The 27,633-nt window shown below is 39.8% G+C and overlaps 3 protein-coding genes across 4 annotated transcripts; 1 reads left to right on the top strand and 2 right to left on the bottom strand.

The window, feature by feature from the left end:
- Positions 1-1,498: 1,498 nt before the first annotated feature.
- scamp2 (secretory carrier membrane protein 2) lies at positions 1,499-13,458 on the bottom strand. The gene is made up of 9 exons (XM_029434258.1): positions 13,295-13,458; positions 8,585-8,662; positions 8,415-8,501; positions 7,306-7,417; positions 6,506-6,634; positions 5,022-5,181; positions 4,591-4,692; positions 3,789-3,906; positions 1,499-3,409 (listed from the first exon to the last, which is right to left on the bottom strand). Exons 1-9 carry the CDS (start codon positions 13,349-13,351, stop codon positions 3,263-3,265), a joined length of 990 nt encoding a protein of 329 aa, XP_029290118.1. The 5' UTR covers positions 13,352-13,458; the 3' UTR covers positions 1,499-3,262.
- Positions 13,459-14,352: 894 nt separating this feature from the next.
- On the top strand, positions 14,353-24,731 carry mpi (mannose phosphate isomerase). Of its 2 annotated transcripts, XM_029433434.1 has the most exons (9): positions 14,353-14,420; positions 15,174-15,301; positions 16,863-17,063; positions 17,677-17,818; positions 18,120-18,299; positions 18,928-19,101; positions 19,671-19,879; positions 20,048-20,268; positions 23,141-24,731. In XM_029433434.1, exons 1-8 carry the CDS (start codon positions 14,405-14,407, stop codon positions 20,264-20,266), a joined length of 1,269 nt encoding a protein of 422 aa, XP_029289294.1. In that variant the 5' UTR covers positions 14,353-14,404; the 3' UTR covers positions 20,267-20,268; positions 23,141-24,731. The 2 variants fall into 2 exon arrangements, with proteins under 2 accessions (XP_029289294.1, XP_029289293.1); XM_029433433.1 differs by lacking the exon at positions 23,141-24,731 and having other exon boundaries at positions 20,048-22,612.
- On the bottom strand, positions 22,962-24,297 carry LOC115009463 (uncharacterized). The gene is made up of 2 exons (XM_029433435.1): positions 24,165-24,297; positions 22,962-23,642 (listed from the first exon to the last, which is right to left on the bottom strand). Exons 1-2 carry the CDS (start codon positions 24,241-24,243, stop codon positions 22,987-22,989), a joined length of 735 nt encoding a protein of 244 aa, XP_029289295.1. The 5' UTR covers positions 24,244-24,297; the 3' UTR covers positions 22,962-22,986.
- Positions 24,732-27,633: the final 2,902 nt, after the last annotated feature.

The raw sequence follows: 27,633 nt of genomic DNA, 5'->3' as shown, positions 1-27,633 counted from the left end.
AAAGAGATGAACAATACAACACTAAGGGACACGACTGATGTGGAAGGAGAGTTCAGGAAGGATTTGTGAAACATATCACATGAAATCACTGACGGCTAACGAGCAAACCCACACTGAGGTTTTAGGGAACCCCAGGTGTTGGTGATTACATCGTTAGGTAATTAGTATGCTCACGATTAACACCAGGACGTGACCTTTCCCTGCCTCTCATTACAATCTCAGCACAACAGATTTACTTTCTGTAGCTTATACCTTGTACAACAGACATTGATCAAATAAATAGTATTTTAGAAATAGCAAATCTCTCTTTGAATGTGTATCTTTAAGGTTGCAGAGACGAGTGACGCTGCACAGTTGTGCTCGTCTGCTCATACAGCCGACCTGTCTGGCCCAGTGTGTTGACGGCTGTGTGTGATGGGAAGCGCCTGCAGTTATTCTGAGCTCCAGACTGAGTGACAGACAGAGCCTGGAGAAAGAGAACGCAGACAGACAGGCAGAGTGACAGACAGAGCCTGGAGAAAGAAACGCAGACAGACAGGCAGAGTGACAGACAGAGCGTTTGGGTTTCAGTGCAGATCCCCCACAGACTGTCTGGGTCACTGCAGACGCAGAGCGGTCACAAAGGTCGGCCTCTCCTCTTTGCTTTGTGTCCGGTCTCTGCTTCTAAAAATAGAGAGGAGGAGGAAACTGAGAGAGAAGTGTGTGACTCTTTATCAAAGATGGGAAAGTGGCCTTGAGCTAGAGATGAGTAATCAGTTTACAGTATGTTTAGCTGTCGTCTAATTGAATCTAAATGTTCTGGCTGAGGGCAGTTCAACACCAAAGCAATACATTAGCAAGACATCAGGCCAACCGGCGCCACCTTCAGGCAGAACAATGAGCCTCTAAAATGTTCTGTCTGCATGTGCAAATCTAATCTGCGATCACCTTCCCTTTAGATCAGTGGCTCCCTTTCTTTTTGATTAACTCTTTAAAAGGTGCAACGTGTTAAATCAGGTCAGAAGTTTAGTTTAAGACATTTGAATTACATGTGAAGAGGCAACAGTGTTATGTTAAAGACGTCTATGTATTGTGTTACAGAGATATCCAATTTAAATTAGCATGCTAACTCCGTGTTAGCATGCTAACTCCGTGTTAGCATGCTAACTGAGTAGCTACTACTGTCTTGTGCTGTAGCATTGGATGTTTGGCCGTGTTAGCAAACATGTTAGCTAGTTTTTGGTCATTCATATGTAATGTAAGTTAATTATAAAATAAACATGTAACTTCTATAGTTACATAGTATATATGTTACATGTAGGCTATAGGTGAATTGCACTGTGAATATGTAGGGCGCTAAATACCAAATATTACATTATGTTGCTTTAAATGGTGATTAATAAAGTAATTATTATTAAACATATCATTAGTAGAAAAACATCTTCTCTCCTACAAACCCAGAGATTGTCACAGTATGTGAACATTATCAAAAACTGTTATAAGAAAACACAATTCCAGCTTTAAATGAAAGCAAAGCATTTTATTAGATGCTATATTCAATATTGAAATACAAAAAGGCACTGAATTCTGTTCTCAGAACAATGCATACAGCGACGTGTGAATTAATACCAGTCTTGAATTATGTAATGGATGTAAGATCGAGCCTTAGATTAGACAGCTATCTGCTGCAACGTCACACAGATGCTTTTAGTTTGCAGTGAGAATGCCAACATGTGTTGCATCCAAGCCGATGTTTGAAACAGTACGTCAAATAAACACGTGCATGTTTTTCAATGTAAGAAATCCCATAGAAAATATACATCAGTACACAAATAATTTAGAGCTTTGTGGTCGTCTTGAAGACGCACAATGAAGACTTTGAGATTCTTTCACGGTGGGATCTGTGTGAACAAATGAAAATGTGATGCCATATCTGCAAACTGCTGACTTTTAACTAGTAGAAACTACAAATCAGATACACATGAGAGAAATCTGAGATTCAGGATCCTGCTTCTCCGCTCAAACTTATTCCTAATGTTTTCACACTGGCTGAATACATTTACATTTCTACAGTTTGAATCGGCATGAAAAATAAAACGTTTCTTCTCTTGCATTTACTGTTAGCAGTGACTTCAATAGAAAAGGCTCAGCCCATTAAAGCTATCTACTTTTATTACATTTCATTAGCAAAATGTTCCAGTTCTATAGTATTGCTTTGGTATTTTTAAAGAAACAACGTTTTGAAGCTGCTTCAGAAACAATGTTTATTAAAAGAAACTAAATCTGATGCTGAAGTAATGTGTCCTGAATGAAATCAATTATATTCCCTCTGTATTCTAAATGACAGGAGAAATTAAATGAGCTGTTTACAATCATGAAATGAGTGAAAGCGAAGCCGTCTGACTCCCTCTGCAGGTGTGATCTTTATGTAGGAACTGCTTCACGTGATACCAAATACCCAAATATACAGTATTTCAATCTTGGCAAAAGTTGAAGGCACATGTTTTAAAAACATTGCACTACATCTATGTTTTCTTGTTGAATAATTAACCACAGATTAAATGAATATTTACAGTATTATCCCACAATCTAAGGCCCGATTACAATTAAGTGCGAGATTCATCGGTAACTTGTCTTCCTTATTAATTTTGCGGCACGCTAAAGAGACAGTTCGCCAAACAAAGAGAGAAATGCCTCAGAGACAGAAAAAAAACAAAAAACTTCATCTTATTTATATTACAGGATCAGGGTCCACCAGCGGCGTGGAGAAACAAAAGTGTGAAGACATGTGATCAACATGCCACACACACACACACGGACGCACACACGCTTATATTACACTGAAGAGCATTGCCAAAAAAGTGCACACAAAATATACAAAGCCAGGACAAACTGAAATAGCTTTCAGTCAACTTCATTCATGCTTTCCACCCCAGAATGCACTTGATGTGTGAATTTCCCCTCGACTGCTTTCTTCCAAACAGAGCCGACGCAGTCGCTCTGCAGGAGACATGCTGAATGTGGGAAGCAAAGTTAACATGGGGAACTACATGTGCATTGATATTGGGAGTGAAAGGAGGGAGGCTAACAATGTAGCCTCGCCTAGCTCAAGGTCTATACTTTATAAAGTTAGATTATAATCTGCAATGTTCAGAGTCACAATAACTTCCAGGAAATTCTCAGTGAAACTTCTTGATTCATTCAGCTTTGTTTTTAATGAATCATCTAGACTTGATAACATATAGACCTTGACCTTGTTAAATGGAGCTCAGCTCAAGTCTTGTTAGTTCCCCTGGAAGGCTCCCTGTGCAGCGGAGGATGCTGCACCAGCAGCAGCTGTTTGGAAGGTTTTATTGGTGAAGACGCCCTGCGAGAACTCCTGCTGAGCCTTGTGGAAACTGGCCCCGGTCCGGCGGTACATGCTGTGGACCTGAAGAGAGAAGACACGGTGAGGAAATGTCTGCCCTCGGGTACAGTTGGGGCTGCAGCGCTATACCATGCATTGGTATGAAAATGACAGTTATTGTGTGCATTTGCTCATCTACGGTATTAAAGACGGACATAAATGAGTATGTGTGTGTGAGGTAAAGGTACAGACATGATTAACTGCATGAATCAGAAGCCCTAAGCCAAAGTCAACACTATGTTTATACGCCTTATCCCTTACAGTAGTTACTTAGTTAACTTCCCTCCCAACGACCCCAACATGTAGAAAACTAAGAAAAACAAACTGAAGCCCCACTCACAAGTCAAAGCACAGATTAACCAAACAGCTGCTAAAATATGAAGAGAAGTGAATGAAGTCTCACCATCTTGAGCAGGATGATGGACAGCACGGCACAGATGGTGAAGAGGATGGCCACCATGATCATGATGCCGCCCACCGCCTTGTTAGTACCGATGATAGTGAAGGCAGAGATCCAACCACTAGAAACAAAACACGATCAACATTAAGTATGAAACACGTGTGTACACGACATACAGCATGTATCCCGGATGGGAGTCGTGCTACATTTAGTGAGAGAAGAAGAAGAAGAAGAAGAAGAAGAAGAAGAAGAAGAAGAAGAAGAAGAAGAAGAAGAAGAAGAAGAAGAAGAAGAAGAAAGATGAATAATGAAGAGAATAAAAGTGGTATTATTACAACACGAGTGCGTGCTCTAAAAGATCAGACACATTTCAAAGTGTGTTTGTTGTTTTCAGAATATGTTGTTGAAATTGTGCAGCTTTGCGATTTGCATCTCATCTGCAACAGAAAGAGCTCCAGAACACGTGCGGGCCGCTCGACTGTGTGTGTTTGGATTTTATGCAAAGTGGTGATGAAATGACACGTCTCATTACAGAAGAGCCACTTGGACGGGGGTCGTTGTGAAATCAAAGGGCTTTTTTCATGACATTAACAAAAGAGTCTGCACACTTTACGGGTTACAAGAGAACATCAGAGTCGTCACGTGTAAAACACACACACACACACACACACACACACACACACACACACACAATATACACACAGGCAGAATCCCAAACATACGGCGACATAACGTGATTAGCAAATGAAAGAGATTCATATACTTTAACGACAATAACTCATCAAACAGTTGGCGAGTGACTCACCTGTTCCCCCACTTGGGGATGCCCACAGTCTGGATGATGAAGATCACCACTTGGCAGAAAAACACAAAGAAGAAGAAGAAGAAACTGAAGGAGCTGTCGGTCCTGAAAATGAGAAGAAAAAAAGCATTTCAAAATAAAAGTCATGCATTAACATTCAGTAAGCTCGTGTTGCGCATGTCTGACGAAGTCTTATAACAACATTTGTTTGTACTCACGTCACAGTCAGTTAACTCGTTAAGAATATATTATGTTGCTAATGTTCCCATTACAATATCACCAGAGAGCTTTGTATGTGTTGCTCATCATTACAGGTGAGCGGTTGACCTTTTGAAAGGTGGCAAGGTGAGTATAGTTATACCTGCTATAGATGGATACCTGCGTTAATCTACTGTGGTATTGCAAAGACCACACAGACATGACGGGAGACCCACCTGAAGGCCTTGTAGACGGGCCGGTACCAGCAGAGGAAGGAGCAGGGAGCGAAGAGGATGAGCCAGAGAATGGAGAGGCCAAAGTCCACACCGGCCGTGGACTCAGCGGTGAAGAAAGCCAAACACGCCAGCATGTTGAGGAACAGAGTCACACAGTTGACTGAAGAAAGAGAGAGACAAGAGTCAAAGACAATAAAACTACTAATGATATCAGCATCATCTTCATTTCTATAGCAGGAACACCTCCACTACAACTGCAGGGAAGACTGATGGACACACCGCAGCTTGTAAGAACATTAAAACAATGCATGTATCAAAGAGAAGTCGGAACGATAGAATAATATTAAAATATCAGATGTTGATTTGCAAACCTGAATCTGAAGGTGAAATGTGAAATGTTACGTCAGGATCATTTCAGGCACTGATTTTCTAAATTTTAGAAAATAACTGTGTTTATGGAAGCATTATGGCAACTGCGTGATGAAGAGCTGCTTCGTACTTCATCTCAATATGTTTTCTGATGGAAGTGTAATGTGAAGCTACAGATATTTGGTTAAAATACTCTTACTAGCAAGTCAAAAAGCCAATAGCTAATAATCATTGAAGAAATCTACTTAATGGAAAAAGTAACTTTATCTTGAGACTACAAAAGACACAACTGGAAGAAAAATGTGGGGACAAAATGTACTTTATAGTAGACAGAAAATGGCAGAACTGTATGAATATGTGAAAAATGTGAATAAATGAATGACTTTTTTGTTTCGCTTTTGTTTTTTTTGTTACTGTCTTTGTTTGATGTTGCAAATATTTTGCCAAAAAAGATTTAAGTGGATAAAAAAGAAAAAATATTGCAATATAAAAGCAGTATTTAATACTAAATCGGAGTTTATCTAAAAACAAGATCACTTTCTACTAAGTGAATGAGGTAAATATATATATATATATATATATATATATATATATATAAAAATATATATAAAAAAATTATATATATATATATATATAAATAAAATAAATATATATATATTAAAAAATATATATAAAAAATTAAATATATATATTATATATATATATAAAAGAAATATATATTAAAAAAATTATATATAAAAGAAATATATATATATATATTAAAAAAAATATATATATAAAAATTAACATTTACGCAAGTCAAGGAGTAAATAAATCTCAGTGAACCAAAGAAAAAAAGACTAATTGTTAAATGTTAAACTCCCCATCAGGTATCAGTGTAATCTGCATGCAGAGTGCATAACGACATCAGTGATCACAATTCATATGCACATTAAGTTTAGTATTAATATATTTGAAATACAGTGAAATACATTAAAGTTTAAAATCTTTGCCTTGTGTGATCTCTCAGGTTTTGTGCCAAACATTTCAGTATACAAAAAAAAAAAGGTAAAAATGATAGTACATAAAAATAGGTTGTACAACATTTGCTGGTTCCATCACAGCCCTGTACTCACACATCCAGAGATAGTAGATCATCTTGCAGACTCTCTGGTACTCGGGAGGGATCTCCTCTGAGAAGTCCTGATAGAAACACGGTTTGATGGGGAAGCTCTTGGGAAGTGGAGGCCAGTTGTTCTCTTTACCTGTCGAGACAACAGACAACGTCGGCCCTGTCAGACGAGCTCGTCTCCAAAATACAACTTTCAGAAAATGGCCAAAGTCTATAAAAGTACGTCACGCCTGTCTTCTGATTATTCACACACTAAAGATCGTATATTTAGAGAAATAAAAGGGGGAATATATTATAAGAAGATAATAATATATGCAAGCATGCAGACAAACACAGCTGGTAGATTTCTCCATGCTGCAGGTCAAATACAGTTTACTTTGAAGCAGCCATTGCAGCAGACGGGTGTGTGTGTGTGTGTGTGTGTGTGTGTGTGTGTGTGTGTGTGTGTGTGTGTGTGTGAGTGAAACTATACAGCATTGCTGATGAGAGAATCTGCATACTTTCTCCTCGATCTCGTGAAGCACATACACATCTTTACATTAAAAAAAAATAAAAATAAATCTGTCTATTTAAAATTTAAAAACTAATAACTGCCCATCAAAACTAACTCAAGCCTGTAATGAGGAAGTGAAGTTAAAATGGTTTTAATTGATGCATGATCCCCTGTAGAACTGTGAGCCTGTGTGCACGAAGGTGTTCCACATTCCTCTCCCTGATACATAATGCACACGTAGCACACTGTATCCAGTCGCAGTAAGTTGCTCCTGATAGTGCTGCAGAGAGAAGAGGAGGGTCTTCACTGACCTGTCGGGCCTCGGCTCTGGATCTCCTGCTCTCTGCGGTCCAGCTCGGCAGCTTTTCTCTCCAGCTCCTCCTGCTGCCTCAGCAGATTGGCCTGAGCTACAGCAGCAGTCGCCTGAGGAAAGAAAGAGAGTCAGAAACACTTGACTCAGCAAAAAAACATCAAATGCACAGGAATTTATCTTGCTGACATTAGTGCAGAGCTCTCAGGACTTTAGCATTACATACAAAATGTACAACAGCAAAATAATTCATTGCATCTTCAATACTTTACATACACCATGTAAGAAAGGGACGAGCCACCGCTAATTATTTCAGGCCACGACGCTGTATGTAAAACCAACAATACATATTTATGATCCTCATATCTGATGTCTGACTTGGCAGAATTAGGAAGGACGCCGGTGATCTGTAGCGCCATTCATGAATATTTACAAGAGTACCAGAGGAACAAGGCTCATTATGATATTGTGTAAGCGGAGTGAATGTTTGTGTCGCCGCTACACATCACTTTCTATCTGAAGAGGCAGAACAGGGAGGCTCTTACTCACACAGTTATTACAGCTACATGTCTAAAACAAGCAAACTGTTTACTAAAAGTGAGCTTCAGGCTGACTACACGCTGTATATCAGACGCTGTTGGGCTCCCTATTCTTACGTCTACGCACCACTTAGTAAACATTAATAATGCAGCCTTAAGCAAAACAGCAAAACCTACATTATCTCCTGGTGTCTTAAGAACAAGACTGTTTGTCAGCTAACCCTTTTAGAGGCTAACGTTTGACTTTAGAGTATCCATTATCTGTGTAATTGTTTTAAGTAGAAGTCAAAAAAAGGAACCAGTAGAGTCAATAGTGGCTACTGGGAAGAGCATATTTTTTATTATTTCATTTACTTAAATGCTCCCTTAGTTAATCACGTTCTTTGTTCTGCCTTTACAATGTGGAAGCATGAAGCTGTGCCAGCTGAATGAACAATAACAAAGCTGTCAATCAAACACCAAATAGGTAAAGGACAAGGAGAAGTCCTTCATATCTACTGCACAGTAGTGTTTTTCAACTGCAGCAGATAAGTGGAGGGATTAGCAGAGAGACTTTGTTTAGGTGACTCACTTGTGGACTCGGCTCTGAAGACGGCTGTAGCACAGCAGGCTGGTAGGGAGGTGGGGGGGCTGGAGTGGTGTGAGTAGCGAGGCTGTCCTGAAAAAACAATAATAAACAAAGTACAACGATGAGACACCAGGACAATGAAGACGGAGCATGCATAGATTCACAAGGCTTACTGGGGGATGAGCCGGGAAAGGGTTGAACTGGTCGACCGGCTCTACTTTGGAGCTGGTCGCTTGTGTGACCGACGGGTCCTGAAACACAACAAAACACACGTCACTCTTCGTCATCATCATCATCATCATCATCATCATCATCATCATCATCATCATCACTCAGCTAATCAACAAAATAAATTCTTACAATCCTAACTGCTTGACTTTTGCTGATTGTTTAAAGACACTAATACAAACTAAACTCAGCATATTGGGGGTGATTGTGATCAGCCTTCAGGTCCAGGACAGTGTGAGGGGTTAGCAGCAGATCAGTGCATAGACCTGTACTGCAAGACCTGTGGGCTCAAAGTAGGCGGTGCATTGGCAAGAATCTGTACTGAAAACTGGACCACACCACCATGTGCATGAAATCTGTTTTTATGCAGCATGCAAGCTGCATGATCTGCATTTGCATGTATCACAGTCCCTATCACATCCAACATGTTGTGCAATCTGTGCCACAAATCATTGCATGCAAACTACCTTTCTTACACCACTAGTTGAAATGTAAAAGAGCAAACATGTCCAGCCGTTTATCTTCAGAAGAAGCCTTCCTTTAGGACCTTTCATTCCCTGCATTTACACTCAATGTAAACCTAAAAACAAATGTCAGGCCAGACGGTGAAATCCAGTGCCGCGCTTTGACAAAGTCATAAAATGAAGTAGAATAACATTCAGCTCTGGCTGCAATAACCTGTGAAAGGTCCTGATGAATCATTACCTTCTTCACAGAGACTATGCACGGTAAACATACATGGACTCTAGTGTATGATCACAGGCCAGATGATTAATTCACTTGTTTCTAACTGCTATCAGAGGCCGGTGTGCGGAGCCTGAAGAGAAAACAAAAGAAGCAGATTCTGCAGAACTGCGGCCCGTGATGAATCCATGAATTGTCCAAGACATTCGAGTAAATCAAAACACTCCTGTGAGACAACAAACTGTGTCCAGTTCAAAAGATTAATACTAAATGAATACGTTTGTTCCTACTGCTACTGTGTGAAGGAACTTACAGCTGAAAACAAATATAAGTCCAATGAGTTGCAACAATTAGAGCTGTAACGATGAGCTCCCGTCTCCCTGAACAACGGATCCGTGCTTTGCTATTATCCCTGCAGCCGTGCAGAAACCCATTTGTCTTATATGTTGTGGTAGCAACCCAAGAGCCTCTGATGTTCCCCGAATACCAGCGAGTACGAGTTCCTTCCTCTTTGTTTTTTCATAAACAAATTATGAATTTTACAGCAAGAACAACCGACACATCTTAGACTCGGTTGCATATTTACAGTGGATCAATACACTGTACTGTACATGTGATGCAATGAGTAAACTATAGTGTCTACATTAGAGCTGCAACAGTTAGTCGATTAATCAATTAGTCACTCGAGAAACAATTAATCTGCAACTATTTTGAAAATGAATTTTTAAGTAACATTTTCAAACATTCGCTGGCTCTTTATTGTATCTGATAGTCAACTGAATATCTTTATGGTGTGTTGGTTTAATCAAAAATAAATATTTTCTGATATTTCATAGATTAAAAACAAATCTTGGAGAATATAAATCAGCAGATTGATGGATAACGCTTGAAGCCTCAACCCAGAGAACATCTATGACTGCATCCGTCACCTGTGCAGTTTAGGAAAGCACAAAAGGATTGTGGGTATTGTAGGACTTTTGTGAGAATGATATACAAGAAAACTAATAAACAGCTAAACCACACTTATGTGACCGTTTGTCCTTTAAAGGTTTGAGGCAATAACAAGAAGCTCACATGATAACCCAACACAACACGTCACTCACGGGACATGTGATTAAAAGTGTGTTACTCACGACGACTTATCGGCTCAGGACACACCTGGAAACATTCCCAGCAGGAAACAGAGGGATGACTGTCGCTGTATTTGAGGCACATTTTGGAGGAAAATATGCCTCAAAAAGCAGTTTAACAGTTTAAAAACACAACTAATTACATCCTTTTAGAATATTTATTAACTTGAGATTTAAAAAACATGATCTTGCCACGGTAGATTTGAAATGACAGATGAGAAGTCTTCGTTTGATCAACAGAGCCATGAGATATTCAAAACAGCCTATTATGCAAAAAGGTGTTTATTATATTATATCACAGTGTAACTAACAGCAGGAGAAAGATCTGCTGAGTCACAACTGCGAGGGTGAGTGTGTGTGTTTTGATGACACAGCACAGAGAGCAATGAATGAAGAAATCTATAACCACCAAACGGAGGACGAGTAAGCCTCTGAAACAAGGACTAAGATGAGACAAGACAAAACAAGACGCCGCCATGTTCTAAATAACAGCAATGGGGTGTGGAGACATACACAAAAACACATCTCCGTTGTGTGGCTGTTATATCATTTCATAACAGCAGTTGGAAATAGGCCTTACACTGCCAACTGTTTTCAGAAGTGCATGGTCATAAACGGACTCTGTAGATGATTGGGGGGGGGGAGGGGGGGGGGAAGCACTTCAAGGTCACAAAGTGTCCACAATTTTCAATGTTGCCTTTCCAAATATTCTTTCAACAGCTGGCAACGTATAACTATTTGAATGCCCCCGCAGACTGCAGGCTCGGATGAATATAACCACTTGATAGAGAACTGCTACACTGCAGCAGAGACAACGCAGTCCAGCTGCTATTAGGTTATTTACTCAGCCACTTCCACACCCAGCTAACAAACAGTGGTCTACTCGCCACTGACGTCACGGCCATTGTGCACCTGATATCATAAAGTGTGACTCTGCACTACTGTAAAAGATGTGATTATATAATCACAAGACTTGTCACACGTTCTTCATTTTGATATGTAGTGCGATACGAGATGGTTTACCATCAAATGTGTTGTACTGTATGTGAATCCAATCGGCCCTTGAGCCGTGAAGTTCTGTTTTACTATGCAAGATTGATTGTGTCTCTTCACTTGAAAAATGAGGCAATCCTTATTTAAAAAAAAATCTAAAAACAGCTGTTTAACATGAACAGAAAATATTATAGGTCAATGCGTAAGTGCCAACAATTGCAGTTCCTCGAATGGCCCCTTTAGGCTGCGCATTGAGCCCCAAGTTAAAATGTTTACAGTAGAAATAAACTTGTCTCCATAGCTTATGTCCCTGTTCATGACAACTGCTAGACAAAAGTTAGCATTACATGTGGTCGCTTGGAGTGACAGGTGGGTGCAGTCTCAGGTCCCTGGCTGACCAGCCACCTTGTTGTCCATTTTTAGATTAGCAAGGAGTCTTTGAGCTCCACAACAGCTCTCCAGAAACCTCTGGGTGACGTCTATAGTACAGATCTAATGTGGTGTTCAAAGGCTAAAACACACATTATGAACTCTCCACGGTGATTAATGAGGGAACATTTAATTCCCACATTTTGGAGGAAGGTCCTTTAGCTACTACGCACTACATAATAAGCAAGAAAAGATGGAGAATATATACAGCTTCATGACTACTGCAGTAAAAGTAGGCTAATGTGTTTATGGTTGTACAGCTACAAAGAGAAAACATGGTCATATAATTGAGATAAATATACACATGGGGTGTGTGGAGATAACAGACAGACTACAAAGGTTTTCTTGTATTTGGAAAAAACAAGAAGATTAAACCTAGCTGTATGTAGGTGTGCAAATAACAATAATTATAATAATAATAATAATAATAATAATATATATATATATATATATATATATATATATATATATATATATATATATATATATTTGTTTTTTATAATAATAATAATAATAAAAATATAGCCAATACAAAATACTCAAATTCTGTTGAAATAAGTGGGAATTTACCAGGCAGGGTAGGGCTAACAAACATACGATGCAACAGATATCACATAGTATAGCATATAGTACTGCACTGATATAGCATTATTGGAGTTAGACATAAAAAACTACAACTTGTCTGGAATGCACACTTCATCTGAAATGTGAGGATAACAATCCCACAGATCTTTTCATTTCCAGTCCATTTAAATATAGTAAATCACTAAATCCACGTTTACATATTTTGACATTTGCCATCTACATTAATTAACACTTTCATCTGTAGGTCAGCCACCTTAACGTAAAGCAACAAGTGGCCCCTACGTGTGAACATTGTACAAGACACACTGAACATGGCAGGCCAGCCGTTATCCGGATTCAATACATTTTCAGGACATAAAGATAATGAAGATACAGCGCTTTTTATATAACAGTCTATAATAGAATAGTCTTCTAGGCTACATCCTGTAGGTTAGAATTTATTTTCAAAGAGCAAACCAGAAGCACCAATTGAAATTGAGTGTTTCAAATCATATCCAACCTATAAGGAAATCCACACAATGATATAAAATTAAAAGTAACGGGTTGCTTTTGAGCAATATGGCTCAAAAAAGGTTTGACACACATTCCTAGTTGGCTACAGTTTAACTTCCTGCGACCAAGCTCGCAGCATAGCCCGCCCTCTTTTAAAATAAAGCCCGCTGATTGGTTGAAGGACTGCCAATCATGTCATCATTGTCAAATGGCTTTCAAGAGAGCAGAATTAGATCCCTCCTACACAACATCGTTTCCTGAAGTGCTGGCTACCTTTTAACTAACGATATGTCAGCACACAGGCTCGACTGTGCTTTACCAGTTAAACAAACACACACTTACATTGAAAGGGTTGTCAATGGCAGGCTCCGCGAACGGGTTGCTATCAAATCCGGACATTTTGAAAAGGCTACGGGCCGGTTTGTCCTCTCTAAACGGAGAATACACAAAAAACTCTTCTCCGTCGTTTGAGTTGCCTCTCCTGCCACTTCCTCGAATGAATTTACTGCGCAGGCGCACTGAGCCAGTTGGACAGTGACGTCTATTTTTTCTATTTTTTTTTAAATAATTTCTTTATTTTACAAAAATCGAAATCAAAAGACACATAAGTGATAGCAATTAATAATATATACATAGCCAGAGGACATTATTCATTCATATAAATACATTAATGGAGGTAGACAAGAGGAGAAAATAGTTTTAATTTATTGCTTGGTTTCATTTTCAAATATAATAAATGATAGAGTTAATAAATAGGGATATGTGATTGAGATTTTGCTAAAAGAATGATTAAGTTAATAATATAGTAGCCTATTCTTTGATTTTTAGTGACATTACATTTATTGAAACCAAACAATTGCAAAGGCAATCATTTAAAAAAGTACTACTACTAATAATAATACAAATAAATAATAATTAAAATCTAAGACAACATAAGCATGTATTTATTGGAAAAAGGACAAATAAATACAGATACATAAATGAATAAGTAAAGTAAAAAATGACTAAAATAGAATAGAAGTGAAGTGAAAATAAAAATAGAAACTAAACAAGTAAAAATAGAAGCGAAACAAGAACTAATAGAAACGTTTCAATGTTAAAGAACATAGAAACTATAGGCCTACAGGAGCAAATAAAGACATATATATATACATATAATATGATTAATAATAAATAATATAATTAATTAATGATAAAAAACATAAATAAATAGATAAATAAACTAATTTAAAACGGCTTATTTACAGAAATATTATATCATTTTTATTTTCATTGAATGCATAAAAAAAACAATAAATCGAGCTTATTTAGAGCTTTAAGGAATTTCGCAAGTAATGTGAAAAACAATAATTGTTCTTTACGTTTTTATTACGTCAAACTGCAAAAAAAAAAAGAAAAAAGTCCGAGTAGAGTCGTGACGTCACCAACGGTCTGACAGCAGACGTTGCAGCCATGGAGGAAGTAAGAGGTGAGCGAGCTCTTCTCCTTCCTAAACACTGTTACTAATCCCGCCGATAAACATGTAGCTAGCTAAAGGTGCAACTGTTTGTTATTATTAGTACATAATAGCTGATATTGACACGGTGAGCCGGAACAAAAGTGTTTCGTTGTTGTTGTTGTTGTTGTTGTTGTTAGCATCCACATCAATATTTCATCTGTTTGTTTAATGGCGTTTAGTGTTTAGAGCAGCAGCACTGTTAGCTCTACAGTGAAACAACATGTCGCTACGCCTTCTGACCAGATATATATAAAATGTCTACAGCCACACGCGAAGGGTACATTTTAAAAGGCGTTTAGTGCCTCGCAAATGTAAACCTGCTTACTGTATGTGTTTCTGTCCGTGAACGTTACATCGTCAGTTGGCCGGTGTGTCTCTCTCCCCCCCCCCCCACCCCCTCCTCCCTGTTTTACCGCTTTGTAAAGAGGGTATACGGCATATTTAGAAAAGGCTGTGTGGTTCGTTCTCCCTGTAAAACACGCCACACCTTATTGAACTACAAAGCTGCTCATCTTCTTAACAAACCAGTTTGTTATAGTCCAAACTGAACAATCACAAAATGATGCACAATACACCTGTAGGAAGGGAAACAAAAGAAGGGTGTGTGCTTTCTGTTGTAGAGGGATTAGACCTGGAATAGACTGGGTTCAGCTCTGTATTCACCTTTTAGTTTTAGGAATTGTTGTTGAATTCACACACTACATTTGGTCTCTCCCTCCCAAGTGTTTCCCTTGACCTGTGCCGTGCAACATTATGCCTGGGGTAAGGTCGGGCAGGACAGCGAGGTGGCCAAGCTCGTGGTTGGTGGAGACCCAGTAGCTGTTGTAGAGGATGGCAAACACTATGCAGAGGTAAGGTTAATACTGGTTCACATCACTGGGATCTGCTACTCAGAGATGGGAGTGTATTGTATCTGTTGGATAAATTAAATGCATAAACATTTTGACTACAGTTTGCAGGTTATAATAGAATGATTGTAATTTAAATTTAAATAAACATGTGGAATATAAACATGCCATCCCCCAGAACAGCAGTTCTCTGTTGTTAAAAACACTGGAACAGAGTCGAAACATTTGTGTTTCTTAAAAATGATTTGACATAGGATCCCCATTAGACGTTCAGTTTGTAAGGATAACTTCTATTGTGTTAAGATGGTAACACGCCATAAGATCTTAAAGATTTAGAAATGTTGCTCTACACACTCAACATCAGTATTAAAATCATCATTCCTTCCAAATTCAATAAATCACATGAGTCGTGTGAAATCATTTTCAGGGTTTATAATGTGGAGTTGTTGCTCAGAGATCCTTGTTCTCTCCATGCCTCTCATTCATATTTCTTTATTTAGCTACAGCAGCTCTGCAGTGTTCGTCATGAAGGTCATTAGTTCAGGTTGTGACATTTTCACGTACCGCCTGCCACGTTAATGCCACATGTCACGGTTGGTCATATTAGCTTTCATGCTTATAGTCAGAGGGTGGTATGGATGTTTAATCCCACATTACAGTATGTGATTTATTGTTTAGTCCAACTATTATTATCATTTTAGGTGAGAACCTTTGTTTGTCTATACATTTATTCAGTTGCATTCCAGTGTTTTTATTGATTAGATGTTTTTTCCTAAAGGGAATAGACATAATCTAAACGTTTAAAATGTGCATTGTTATACAACATGACATTTTCTAAAAAAAAAAAGCACCCATATGTTAATACAATGGAAGAAAACACTTGGATATTCTCTTATTAATTTACATTAAAAAAACACACATTTATTAGAAAGACAACTTTTAAAAAAGGACATTTTTGATTTTATAATCTCAGAGAATATTTGAGTTTTCTTTCCTGTAAATGTGTGATTTGTATTCTTTTACATTTACTAGTTATATCTAAGTTTCTTTCTCACGTACGCAACCTAGATTACACGTTTGAGCCCCGCTGCGGCAGATTGTTTGTCCACCAACGAGTGTGTGTCCTTCATTTACATTTCGGGCACAAGACTAACACTCTTACCCAGAGTGACACTCAGTGAGATGGATCGGATTCTCCTCTCTTCTCAAGGAGTATAAATCACTTTGGATTACAGCATTAGATTAATTGATTTAATGTAAATGTATGATACCAGCTCTTTCTCTCAGAGGGTCTGGGGACAACTGGGACTCCATTAGGAAGCTTGTTAACAGAGGGAAGCCACAGAACTGCCATGTCTTCATTTTTCAAGTTTGATTTATTCTGGGATTAGTTCTACTTCAGCTCTCGTCGTTGTTTCACATTCACTGTTCCAAATGGATTTTTCCAGATAGATCATCCAGTCACAAACCTACTTCTGCAACCTTTAGTCTACTTCTGCCTCAACCCACTTCTTCGAAAGTCCAATATTTGACATAACCTATCCATCTCTGCTATCTCCTCCAGCTGTGGATGGGTGCCCACCCAAAAGGTGATGCCCAGATTAAAGACAACAGGATCGCACAGACCACGCTGGGCGAGTGGATCGCCCACTTCCCTGCCTGCCTGGGCTCCAAGGTCAAAGACACCTTCCAGGGTCAGCTACCCTTCCTCTTCAAAGTCCTCTCTGTCAACACAGCCTTGTCCATACAGGCCCATCCCAACAGAGTGAGTACACAAACACTCACACGTCCACGCAGTATTCAGATTCTGCGAAAAATGACTCATTATACTGTTTATTTTGCATTTGACTACAGCAGATTAAAATATGAACCAGGAAGTGGGAAAACAAAAAGGACCTTTAGTTTCACAATATCATCAGCACCCTCAGATTACTATAGAAATATAGTGAATGAATGAATCCGACAATGTAATAGAAGTGGAACACTAAGTAGTTGCACTACTCGCAGTGTGTTGTGCTTTGAGAGGGCTGTGACGGGGGGGGGGGGGGGTTAATGCGACCTATCTGTCCTGTATTATCAGTAATAACTGATAGTATCTTTGTATTATTTCGTATAGTTGCTTAAAAGTCTACGATCCAACCAGAAGCAGTCTTAATGTTGCTCCTGAAGAAGGCACTTTTCAAGCAGCATTATTCAATTGTTACAAAAAGATTAGCTATACACAAATCTACATGTGTGGTTATTAGAAACACTGTATTCAACATGGTTTGTATTGTTTTAGGATGAACCACAGGGACCCTAATCATTTGTCTACATTAGTCTCCCTCACTTCCCTCTTCGCTAACCATCTTCCTTTTCTGTCATTATGGTTTGGTCAGGAGTTAGCTGCTCGTCTCCACGCTCAGTTTCCAGAGCATTATCCAGACAACAACCACAAACCGGAGATGGCCATCGCTCTCACCCGCTTTCAGGGCCTCTGTGGCTTCAGACCAGCGGAGGAGATCCTGGGATTCCTCAAATGTGAGTCCCAAAGTCCCACAGGGTCATGAGAGGATTTGATTTTGGGCAGTTACAGGAGAAAGAAGGAAAGCGAGATGTTGTTTTATGGCGTCAAACCCGTACGTATACTGTGTGTTATATAACGCGTGTCGAGGTAAAGGACTGTACTTTGGGTAGGGAAGGGTAAATGTGTCACAAAAAAATTAATTCATACCCTGTGTGTGTGTGTGTGTGTGTGTGTGTGTGTGTGTGTGTGTGTGTGTGTGTGTGTGTGTGTGTGTGTGTGTGTGTGTGTGTGTGTGTGTGTGTGTGCATCCATCAGCTGTCCCAGAGTTCCATGCTCTGGTGGGCAACGAGGCTGCGCAGGAGCTGCGATGCAGCATGGGAAATGTGGTTCACACGAGCCAGGTGCTGAAGAAGTGCTTCACCAGGATGATGAACTGTGAGAAGAAGGTGTTCGTGGATCAGCTCAACATGCTGGTCAAGAGAGTCACTGAAGAAGGTGAGGAGGCTGAAGGGTGTAGCAAAAGCGCTACAACTTCCTGGTTGAAGTCAGTTGGTCATTAAGCATTACCAGACTGTAGAGGTTTAGCATTTCGTCCAGTGCCGTTTCTTTGTTGCACACAGTCTATTTGACCATGAGAGGATTGCTCAATATGTGCAAACAATGTTTAACCCATTTGTGCTCGCAACTGAGATTTAGGATTTCCTTTGGTGGAAGTGTATGTCGCATCTATGAACTCATAACAAGTTGAATATCAAAGCTATGCACACTTATGCAGTGTAATAAATAATTAATGAAGACGTATAATAAAGCCAATTTTCTCAAAAATCTCCTGATTTAGACTATTGTTGAAAGGGTGATTTTACACGTGATCTAAACATTTTTAAGTCTTTAGGCACAAATTGATTCATTTGATCATAGTCAACAATTTGTTATCTGATGCATGTGTTAAAAAGTAACTCAAGTTCACCTCAAAAGAAATGTTTTAGTACTTTGCTTGTACTACCACCAGGTGGCGCCAGAATCTGATTTCTATTCTTATCCTACAAATAAGTTTTTTTTTAAGTTTTTTTGAAACATGTTTTACTGACATGATTCCCCTCGTTGATGATTATGACCCGTGCAGGTGCAGCGGGGAAGGACACATCCAGCAGCATCGGTGACCTGTTGCTCCGTCTCCACTCCCAGTATCCCGGAGACATCGGCTGCTTCTCCATCTACTTCCTCAACCTCATGGACCTGGATCCAGGCCAGGCCATGTTCTTGGGAGCCAACGAGCCTCACGCTTACCTTTACGGAGGTCAGAGGATGCTTTTTGTTTGTATTCATGAGATGTAGTGCTTTAGAGGAACTCCAGCGTCCCTCCTGGTGCTCCTGTATGACAGAGAAGCATTATTCTAAACTTTACTTATCATCAACCAATCCCATGAAAAGCCATTGGTTCCTACTGAAGACATAAATAAGAGTGGCTTATTTTTCTTTTTTAAAGGCTTAGTAATTTCCTAAAACATGATCAAAAGGTCCAAAGTTTGTCTCTGAGTATGTTATTGTAAAGATCAGGATCAGAGCTTACAGCACCAAGGTCTGTCAAGCAACGATGCCGTGTGAGGAATGTGCTCTCATCTTTCTACACCTCAGGGAACACAGGGGTCAACAATAGGACACGAGGCAAAGCTCTGTGAACCGGACCTGGCTTTGATCCGTTGTTATTCAAACACAGCCCCCCCTGCTTCCTTATCTCTTCACTTTCTCCCCCCACCATAAACACCTCGGATAATAAAAGAACAACAGAGGATCAAAAGGAGCCAGTGTCAGTACACCTCCCTGATGGTATCTAACATTGTAACATCTATTCCTTCCTCCATCTAGACTGTATCGAGTGTATGGCCTGCTCGGACAACACGGTGAGGGCCGGTCTCACGCCGAAATACATCGACGTTAACACGCTGTGTGAGATGCTGAACTACAGCCCCGCCCCCGCCAGCTCCAAGATCTTCCCATGTGTCCAGGACGCTTCGGATCCCTGCGTGTCCCTCTACGACCCCCCAGTGCCAGACTTCACTGTCATGAGGATACAGGTGACAGAGAGACAGAGAGACAGACAGACTTGTCCCACATGAACTTATGCAACATAATACCAGCGCTAAAGGGAACATCATCAAAATGTCTGTTAGTCAAGGATGTTGGCATGTGCACACAAGGCAACAGGTAGACACAGAATAATGGGTATCCCGTCCTTCCTGCAGGTCCCGGCCTCGGTGAAGCAGTACACTGTCGCTCCAGTCGACAGCGCCAGCATCCTCCTGGTCATTGAAGGCGACGCCATGGCGACCTCTGCCGCTGCCCTCTCTGACATCACGCTGAGACGGGGCACCGTCCTGTTTGTCTCGGCCAATGAGAGCGTGTCCCTGCACATCACCTCCCAGTCAGGGATGACCATGTTCCGAGCCTGCTGCCTCCTGTAGTCGTGAGTGTGTGGCTGTGTGTGAAAGCTCCTACTACCTGTTGTTTTCCCCTCTGGTTTACGCTGCGTTAAGGATTGAGCCCAATGATCGCCGTGCACTTTTCAGTAGGTAGTATGTTCAAGGAGCTTTCAGACACAGATGTGTGTCGATGTCTGTCTGTGGGCCGCTGCTCCCCCCCAAACCTGAACCCGACCTGCAGACTTCTCCAGCAGCGTTCTTTAGCTTTAACAGCCAGCAGCCAGTCACTGCTGATTTTAATTGGTTTAAACTGTCTTTTTTTTACCTGTAGTGGTGCAATTTACATCTTATTAGAAAAAATCCCAAATTCTTCATAGCTGCTGGACAGAGGACACATACTAAGAATAAAAAATAAATATGTCCACAACACTAAACGAGTTCAGATCACTTGATCCCTGTGAGGTTCCTGATGAGGAGTCTGATTCTTTAAGACGAAGATCAAATGATTCAAATGTTGCATGAGACTTGGAAACAACTTCATAAAGCTCCATTGAGTCGCTGTAGCTCTGGAAGAACTTATAAATAAACCTCTTGGTGAGATCGTTTTCTCAAAACAACAGCTGAGCAAAGTCCATTCACTGATGATGTGACGCAGTTTTAAGTCTGGCGACCAAATCAACATCGAAATATTGTCAATGCACAATTTCTAAAGTTTTTTTAAAATGGGTTGTTCTTCAGTGTTTCTGACATTGTTCCTTTTTATTCTTAAAACAACTTACAGCTGCATGTTTTTATCTTATTGTTATACATTCAAACAGCAATGAAGCAGGGTGGGGGATCTTTCCCCAGGGTCGCTGGTGCAACTAACTTGTTTTAATACATTGTTAATATATAGAAACAGTTGAGAGTATAAAGTGTAATACTGAGATGCATGTGTGATTTTGAGCAGTAATACTTTTGGCTATTCTAGATTGAATTGTTAAATATAATCGACAGTTTTTCATTGACTAAAACTTTATTAATACAGCTGACAAAGCTAACATTAATCTCGGATGTCAAAGTGAAGTTGACCCTGGAAAGTATTACTGCTTTTAACTGTTACCAGCGCATGTCGACGGTCTGGAAACTTCTCCTTAAAGTACTGAACAATCATGAAGATAAAAAACAAACTAACCATCGCCGTCCCATTAAGCACGAAACATGGGAATCATGCATTTTGATTGAAACTAAGTTACATACGACTGAAGATGCACTACTGCTGCTTGATGCGTGCTCATACAGTTTGACACAAGTTGACTCGTATACGTCTTGTACAGTTGTACAACAAATGCTGCATTTCATTTTATAGTGTTCTAGGAACAAACATGTCTGTATTTCTGAGTATTTGAAGCCGATTTTTTTTACAGACTTTGCATGTTTTGTTGTTTGTACTGATTTATCAATACTTGATATTACACAAGAGAAATCCCCCCTGGAGCCACTGTATTATACGGTTTACTGTACATCATCATATCACGTGGCGAGTGGGTTTTATCGTCACAGTAAAATCTTTTATGGTGACCACTTTCCAACATGTTGGGACGATATTGTTACTGCATTATTTCAGTACGGTGCAAACTTCTGCATCAGTTTCCAGTTTGTACCAGAGTCCATCTGAATTCAGTCAATCAATGAAGTGGATTTTCTTGCTGTAATCATTTTTATAAGTTATCTTGAATGAAGTATTTGAGAATGAATGAACTGCCTGCCGACCGACCAGCGAGTAAATCTTTCTCTTATGAATGACGACAGTGAATTGAGCCAACGCTGGTGAAGCTTTTACTGCTTTATGTCCATGTAAACGATGTAGGTCCATCTCTAGGCTCGTCCCGAATATAGATGCACTTTGTTTGTTGTTGCTAAAATTGTTGAAAAATGGAAGAATATTAAGGGATAAAAAGACGTTTCTGCTTAAAATCACGGCGTCTTTTTGATTAACGAACCATGACCTCAACATTTTTGTAAACAAACCATCATTTTTGCGATCTTTTACAATATTTAAAACGTAGTAATCGTGTAGAGGTCGCTGTCCCAAACATCTGATTTTAAATTTTCACTTTTAAATTGAACCATCACACATCTTTCACTTTTTGGTTTTTATGGGTCCAGGACTTCACACAGCATTTTTTTTTTGTGTCACTTTTAACATTTGTCCTTCAAATGCACACAAATGTGAAGACCTGCAATATTTTACCTTTTAAAGTTTTATTTAACTATAGTGAGAATGTTTTGTGGAATATTTCTCTAGCATGGTTTAGCATTTTTAAATATGGTGATGCTGTAGCCCGGGACTGCGGATAACATGTGTACGTAGAAGTGGTTTAATAAAGCCTTGTTCCATCACTCCAACGTCTGATCCTTATGTTACGTGTTGCGTCTGTACCGTGTGTTGATGAACCGTACAATAACGGTCAAAACCGCGTATTGAATAAAGTATTTACGCATTTATATAATTTGGAACTCACTGTAGAAAAACATTTATTAGCAGATTTATGCAACAGTTTCAACATTTCTAAAATCGGGTCAGTATTGTGCAATAAATAAAGTGCATTTTTCTGGAAACATCAAAAAGAGGCAGACTGTTTTACAGATTTGAAACTCCAGATTGAATAAAACAATCAATGTAGTCTAGATGAACTAAATACACCAATCACACCCAAATCTAGTGGGTTTCAGTGCTTTTTTGTTTGTGCTAAAGTAGTACTGTGTGTCTTCCAGATGTTTCACATGCTCTGCTTTGTATCTTTGTCTTCTTCGCTCTCTGCGACCTTCACCGTCTGCTGGAAGTTCTCCCACAGGGGGCGCTGTCCTGGTGGCACTTTAGATTTAGCAGCTGTTTTGTTTTTCATGGTGTCCAGAGTAAACATATGCCTACAGATCAACTCTGGTGTGGGCTGAAGCACACCGTACAGACCCTGCAACGCCCGCACATCCTCCAAAGCATCATGGGCCTTGTAGTTCACACCCAGCAGCTCCCTGACCAGGTTCTCCTGTCGAAAACTCTGGAGGCCACGCTCCTTCAGTATCTCCCGAGCCAGCGGTAAAGTGTCAACACAGCCTGAGACGGACGACTCAAACTGTGCTCTGAGGTCCAGTTCATCGAGAGCTCGAGCCAACAGCGGACAGTCGAAGCGGCGACTGTTGTGGCCGATGACCAGAGGCCGTCCGAGCATCTGGAGGAAAGCTATGAAGGACACCACGACTTCTCGCAGGGAGTTGGTGAAGACAAGCTGGCGATGGAGGTACAGTCTCTGCCTGCGGACCCTGAAGCCGGTCACTTTGGCTGCTCCTCGCTGCATTCGACACCGAGGGGTGACGTAGAGGTTGAGTGAGTGGCCTCCACTCACCGCAGCCAGCTGGACGATCTCACAACTCTGACCTGGTGGAATAAAACATGAAAGCATCACTTCATATGCTTCAGGAGAAAGTTTTGATGGAAATATTGTGGGATGAATTACAAGCTGTTAGGTTGGGCAAAAATGAATCAACCATTAGGCATGGGAGATACAGGTTAAACCTACTATAAGTCGTGCTCGCCGATCATGTTGAGAGTAAATTACCTTGGAAATTAATTCAGAAATTGAAATACCTCAGTGATCAAGGGCTGAAACTAACAATTATTTGAATTATTATTGATCTGCAAAAAATGTCAAGATGAATAGATTGAAAGCTGTGATAATGACACCCTTAATTACAATGAATCATGAATCAAAATGACTACTCGTTAGGTATTTTTTCATCTCCCACAAGCAGGCAAAGTAAACTGATCTGTTGTTTCGATGTGGTTTCCAATGTTTTATGAATGAGATAACAGTGAAACTAAATCAGAGGTTTTATGCTGGCGGTGTCCAGTGTCTATCCCAGAGAAATTGATCCCTGACGAAGCATTAATGGATCTTACTCAGTCCAGTTGTCTCCAAGTCGAAGAAAACCAGCGACTGTAGAGACTTTTCAACTCCGTCTGAATCTGCTGGTTGCATCCCTGCCGCGGCCACAGTTTCAATAACGTTGATGAAAGCCACAGAGTTGTGTTCAATAAACGACAACAAAGACACACTGGCAAGTATTTAGCTGCATAACAGCGTCGGAAAACACTTGAGTCCACTGAAGATTTTCTACAGTGTATGTTTGTAGCACATTTAAGGAATATTCTCCAACAAAAACAGTGAAATACGGCTTTTCAAATATTATGCTTCAGATATGCGCATGCGCAGAGAATCCCTTTCTTCTTCTGTGAAATATGAACCAAATACAAGCGTCTCAAGCACAGTGCTGCCCCCTACAGGATGTACATGACAACGCGTAAATAAAGAGGATGAACCGACAATATAACCACATACTGTAACAGTTTGGTTGTTGGTGGATCTTAACTATTTAGAGGAATAGTTAGGTACTGTTGTTGAACGTTTGAATGAAGTTCTTATACAAATTATACAAGATACTAAAATGAAGATTCTTGAGAAATAAACTTGTCTTTGGAGTATTTATTCTTTACAAAGGTTCAAGCAGTCTGGGTGAGGAAAGAACAACTGTATATCTGTGTTCATGCATTTTAAAGACAGTAAGTAGAGAGGGGAGGAAGATTCCCACAGTTGCAGAATAACATTGTACACTTTTGAGAACATTCAGTTTGTTATGATGACCTTCAGTCGAGCTTCAGGCAGGGAGCAGATACCGAAGATACATTGGTCGAGTTTCAATTTGCTTATCTGGAGAAACAGGAAGAATTTTGAGGAAGTGGAAGAAAGTCACAGATATTCTGGGCAAGACAGAAGTTAATTGAAACATGTATCAAACAAAAATAGACTTCACATGGATGAATGAAATTTACCGTTTACACTTTTGTAATCCCCCCATTACCAAACAAGTGATTACGTTTATTCCACAAGTCATTGAAATAAATATAACTGTTTATAATAACAAACCTTTTTGGTCATGTTTTGTGGTACTTTGGTTGTAGATATAGTTTTCATATGTCTTTTGATTATTAATCTTTTAAGCTACGATACCTGATTTTCTGATCGGCAATAATAATAAGGTTTACATCAATATATAAAAATACATTAACTAAATTATATATTTTTTAATTGTTCCCCTTCAGTCATCCCGGGCAGACTCTACATGCAGGACACAGACCTATTCTTATCAAACAATATGAAAGCATGCCGAACAAAAGCTGTGCGACGAACCCTTCAAGAAAAGTGTAATCATAAAAATCATAATTTAAAAATAACCCATGTTGTATAAAAGAGTCAAATGGAAGTTTAATGGTTATTTGAGACACAATTGACTGGAAATACTTGTGAGTATGACACGTTACATTAGCGTGGACAAAACTAAATTCTACAAATCATTATACAGTATTAAGAAATTACATATCTGTGAGTTTGGAACATGCAATATTTGTCTCCAATCACAACATTTTTTGGATGTTCAAAAATATATGGGTACACGATGAGAACAAAACTGCAAAGAAAAGGTTATTTTTCAACTAGAAAATATATATTTCTTTTCTATAGCTGTTTTTAGAAGGCTTAGGATGGGATGGTAACCTTCGAGATGCTCCTCCTTCTGGGACTCCATGAGTTCAACAGCTCCTGCAGCGTCCTGACTTTCTCCAATGCATCAAGGGCGTTGTAGGTCTTTTCCCAGGAAGTGCTGGACCAGATTCACCCGAGAATGACTGGGCAGATCAGGATGGAGGTTCCTGCTTAGCGGTAAGGTATCCACAAACCCAGACACCACCTGCTGGAACTCTGTGTAGAGGGAGAACTGTCGCAGGTCTCTTTGGAGCAAGGGTGCATCCCACACCTTTGCATTGTGGGCCGCCAGCAGCACGGGACGCTGGAAGGAGCGAAGGAAGTCGATGAAGGAGGTGAGAGCATCAACAAGAGGGACTGTGTCCACAGGGAGTCCCGTTTAAAAGCAGGCGGCCATCCCCGACCGTGAAGCCATTCACCTCTGAGGCTTTCTCATGGATGGGGCAGCTGGGGAGGATGTAGACGTTAAAGTCTCTATCTTCATGGATGGCCGACAACTGGATGATGTCACACATTTTGCCTGAAGGTAGAGAAGGAATGGATTAAAGGAGGATACGAGAAAAAGAAGATATAAATAGATGTAGGTTACAATATTCAAAATAATCAAACTGGGGTCAGCAAACTGCTCAATGTTCCACTAACGAAGGAATCACACCCTTCATATACATATAGACTACAATATTACTGATTGTTGTTTTCTTCACTCAGAGATCAGCTGACAGACAGTGATGTATCTTTTATTTCTCTGTTACCTGTGCAGTTATTCCATGCTCCTACTAACTACACATTAAATATATATCTGTAACGACATTCTACCAAATGTGTCAAAACCACAGACTCAGGAACTTCTCTTTAAAGGCTCAACAATATCCGTTCTCTCAGATTCTGGTTTCAGCCACATCGATGAAGGCAATGAATAATGAAGGCAACGAGATGTGACTGAAAGCTCTGGAAAAATAATCCAGTAAGTACTTTCTTCCAAATTCAAATAAATAATTAATATACAAATAAATAGGTGAATATCATAACACTGACTGTTATCAACTATGATAAATAAAAGGGAAGATGTCATTGTGACTGATAAGTATTGATAAGCAGACATAAAAGTTAATGTTACCGAATCCAGTGGTCTCCAGGTCAAAGAAAACGATGAATTTCTCAACATACATCTGCAAGAATGAAAAGAAAAAGACATTTGAACTAGGGGTGGGCGGATCGATCTAAAATACCGATACCAACGTTACACCCATACCAACACCCATTACTTGGGTGGGGGCTGGGCGGCTGAGAGTCCGCGATAACATTTCCCTTATTTTGAAATTCCAATGTTGACAGGTATGCCCTCCCCCCCACCACACACACACACACACACACACACATATATGCGCACACACTTACAGAGCAGATGAAAGGAGAGGAGGGAACACAAAATAAATAACGCTACACACAACCACCCCCCCCCCCCCTCCCCTTATAACCCCTGCTCTACACGACAGTAAAGAAGCTGCTAAAAAGTATCGTATCGGTATCGCCAATTCTGGGCCTGTAGTTACAATTTAGCAGTATCGCCCAGCCCTAATTTGAACATAAACAAATAAATCCATAAAGTAATAAGTGTGTGTGTGTGTGTGTGTGTGTGTGTGTGTGTGTGTGTGTGTGTGTTAGTCAGTCGTTTGAGCCGTGGTGTGGAGGCTCTGGATGCATCAGGTCAGGAAGGTTGGTCTAAAACTTTATTAACTAATCTCCAATATTTAAAATGTCTATTTTCTATTTTATTTCACCGTCCATGAAAATGCCACTTCTGTACTATAAGTAAACCCAATATTTTCT

Source organism: Cottoperca gobio, chromosome 6 (genome assembly GCF_900634415.1).
Source record: "Cottoperca gobio chromosome 6, fCotGob3.1, whole genome shotgun sequence".
Taxonomy (NCBI): Eukaryota; Metazoa; Chordata; class Actinopteri; order Perciformes; family Bovichtidae; genus Cottoperca; species Cottoperca gobio.
This window is presented reverse-complemented; position numbering and strand designations above follow the sequence as displayed.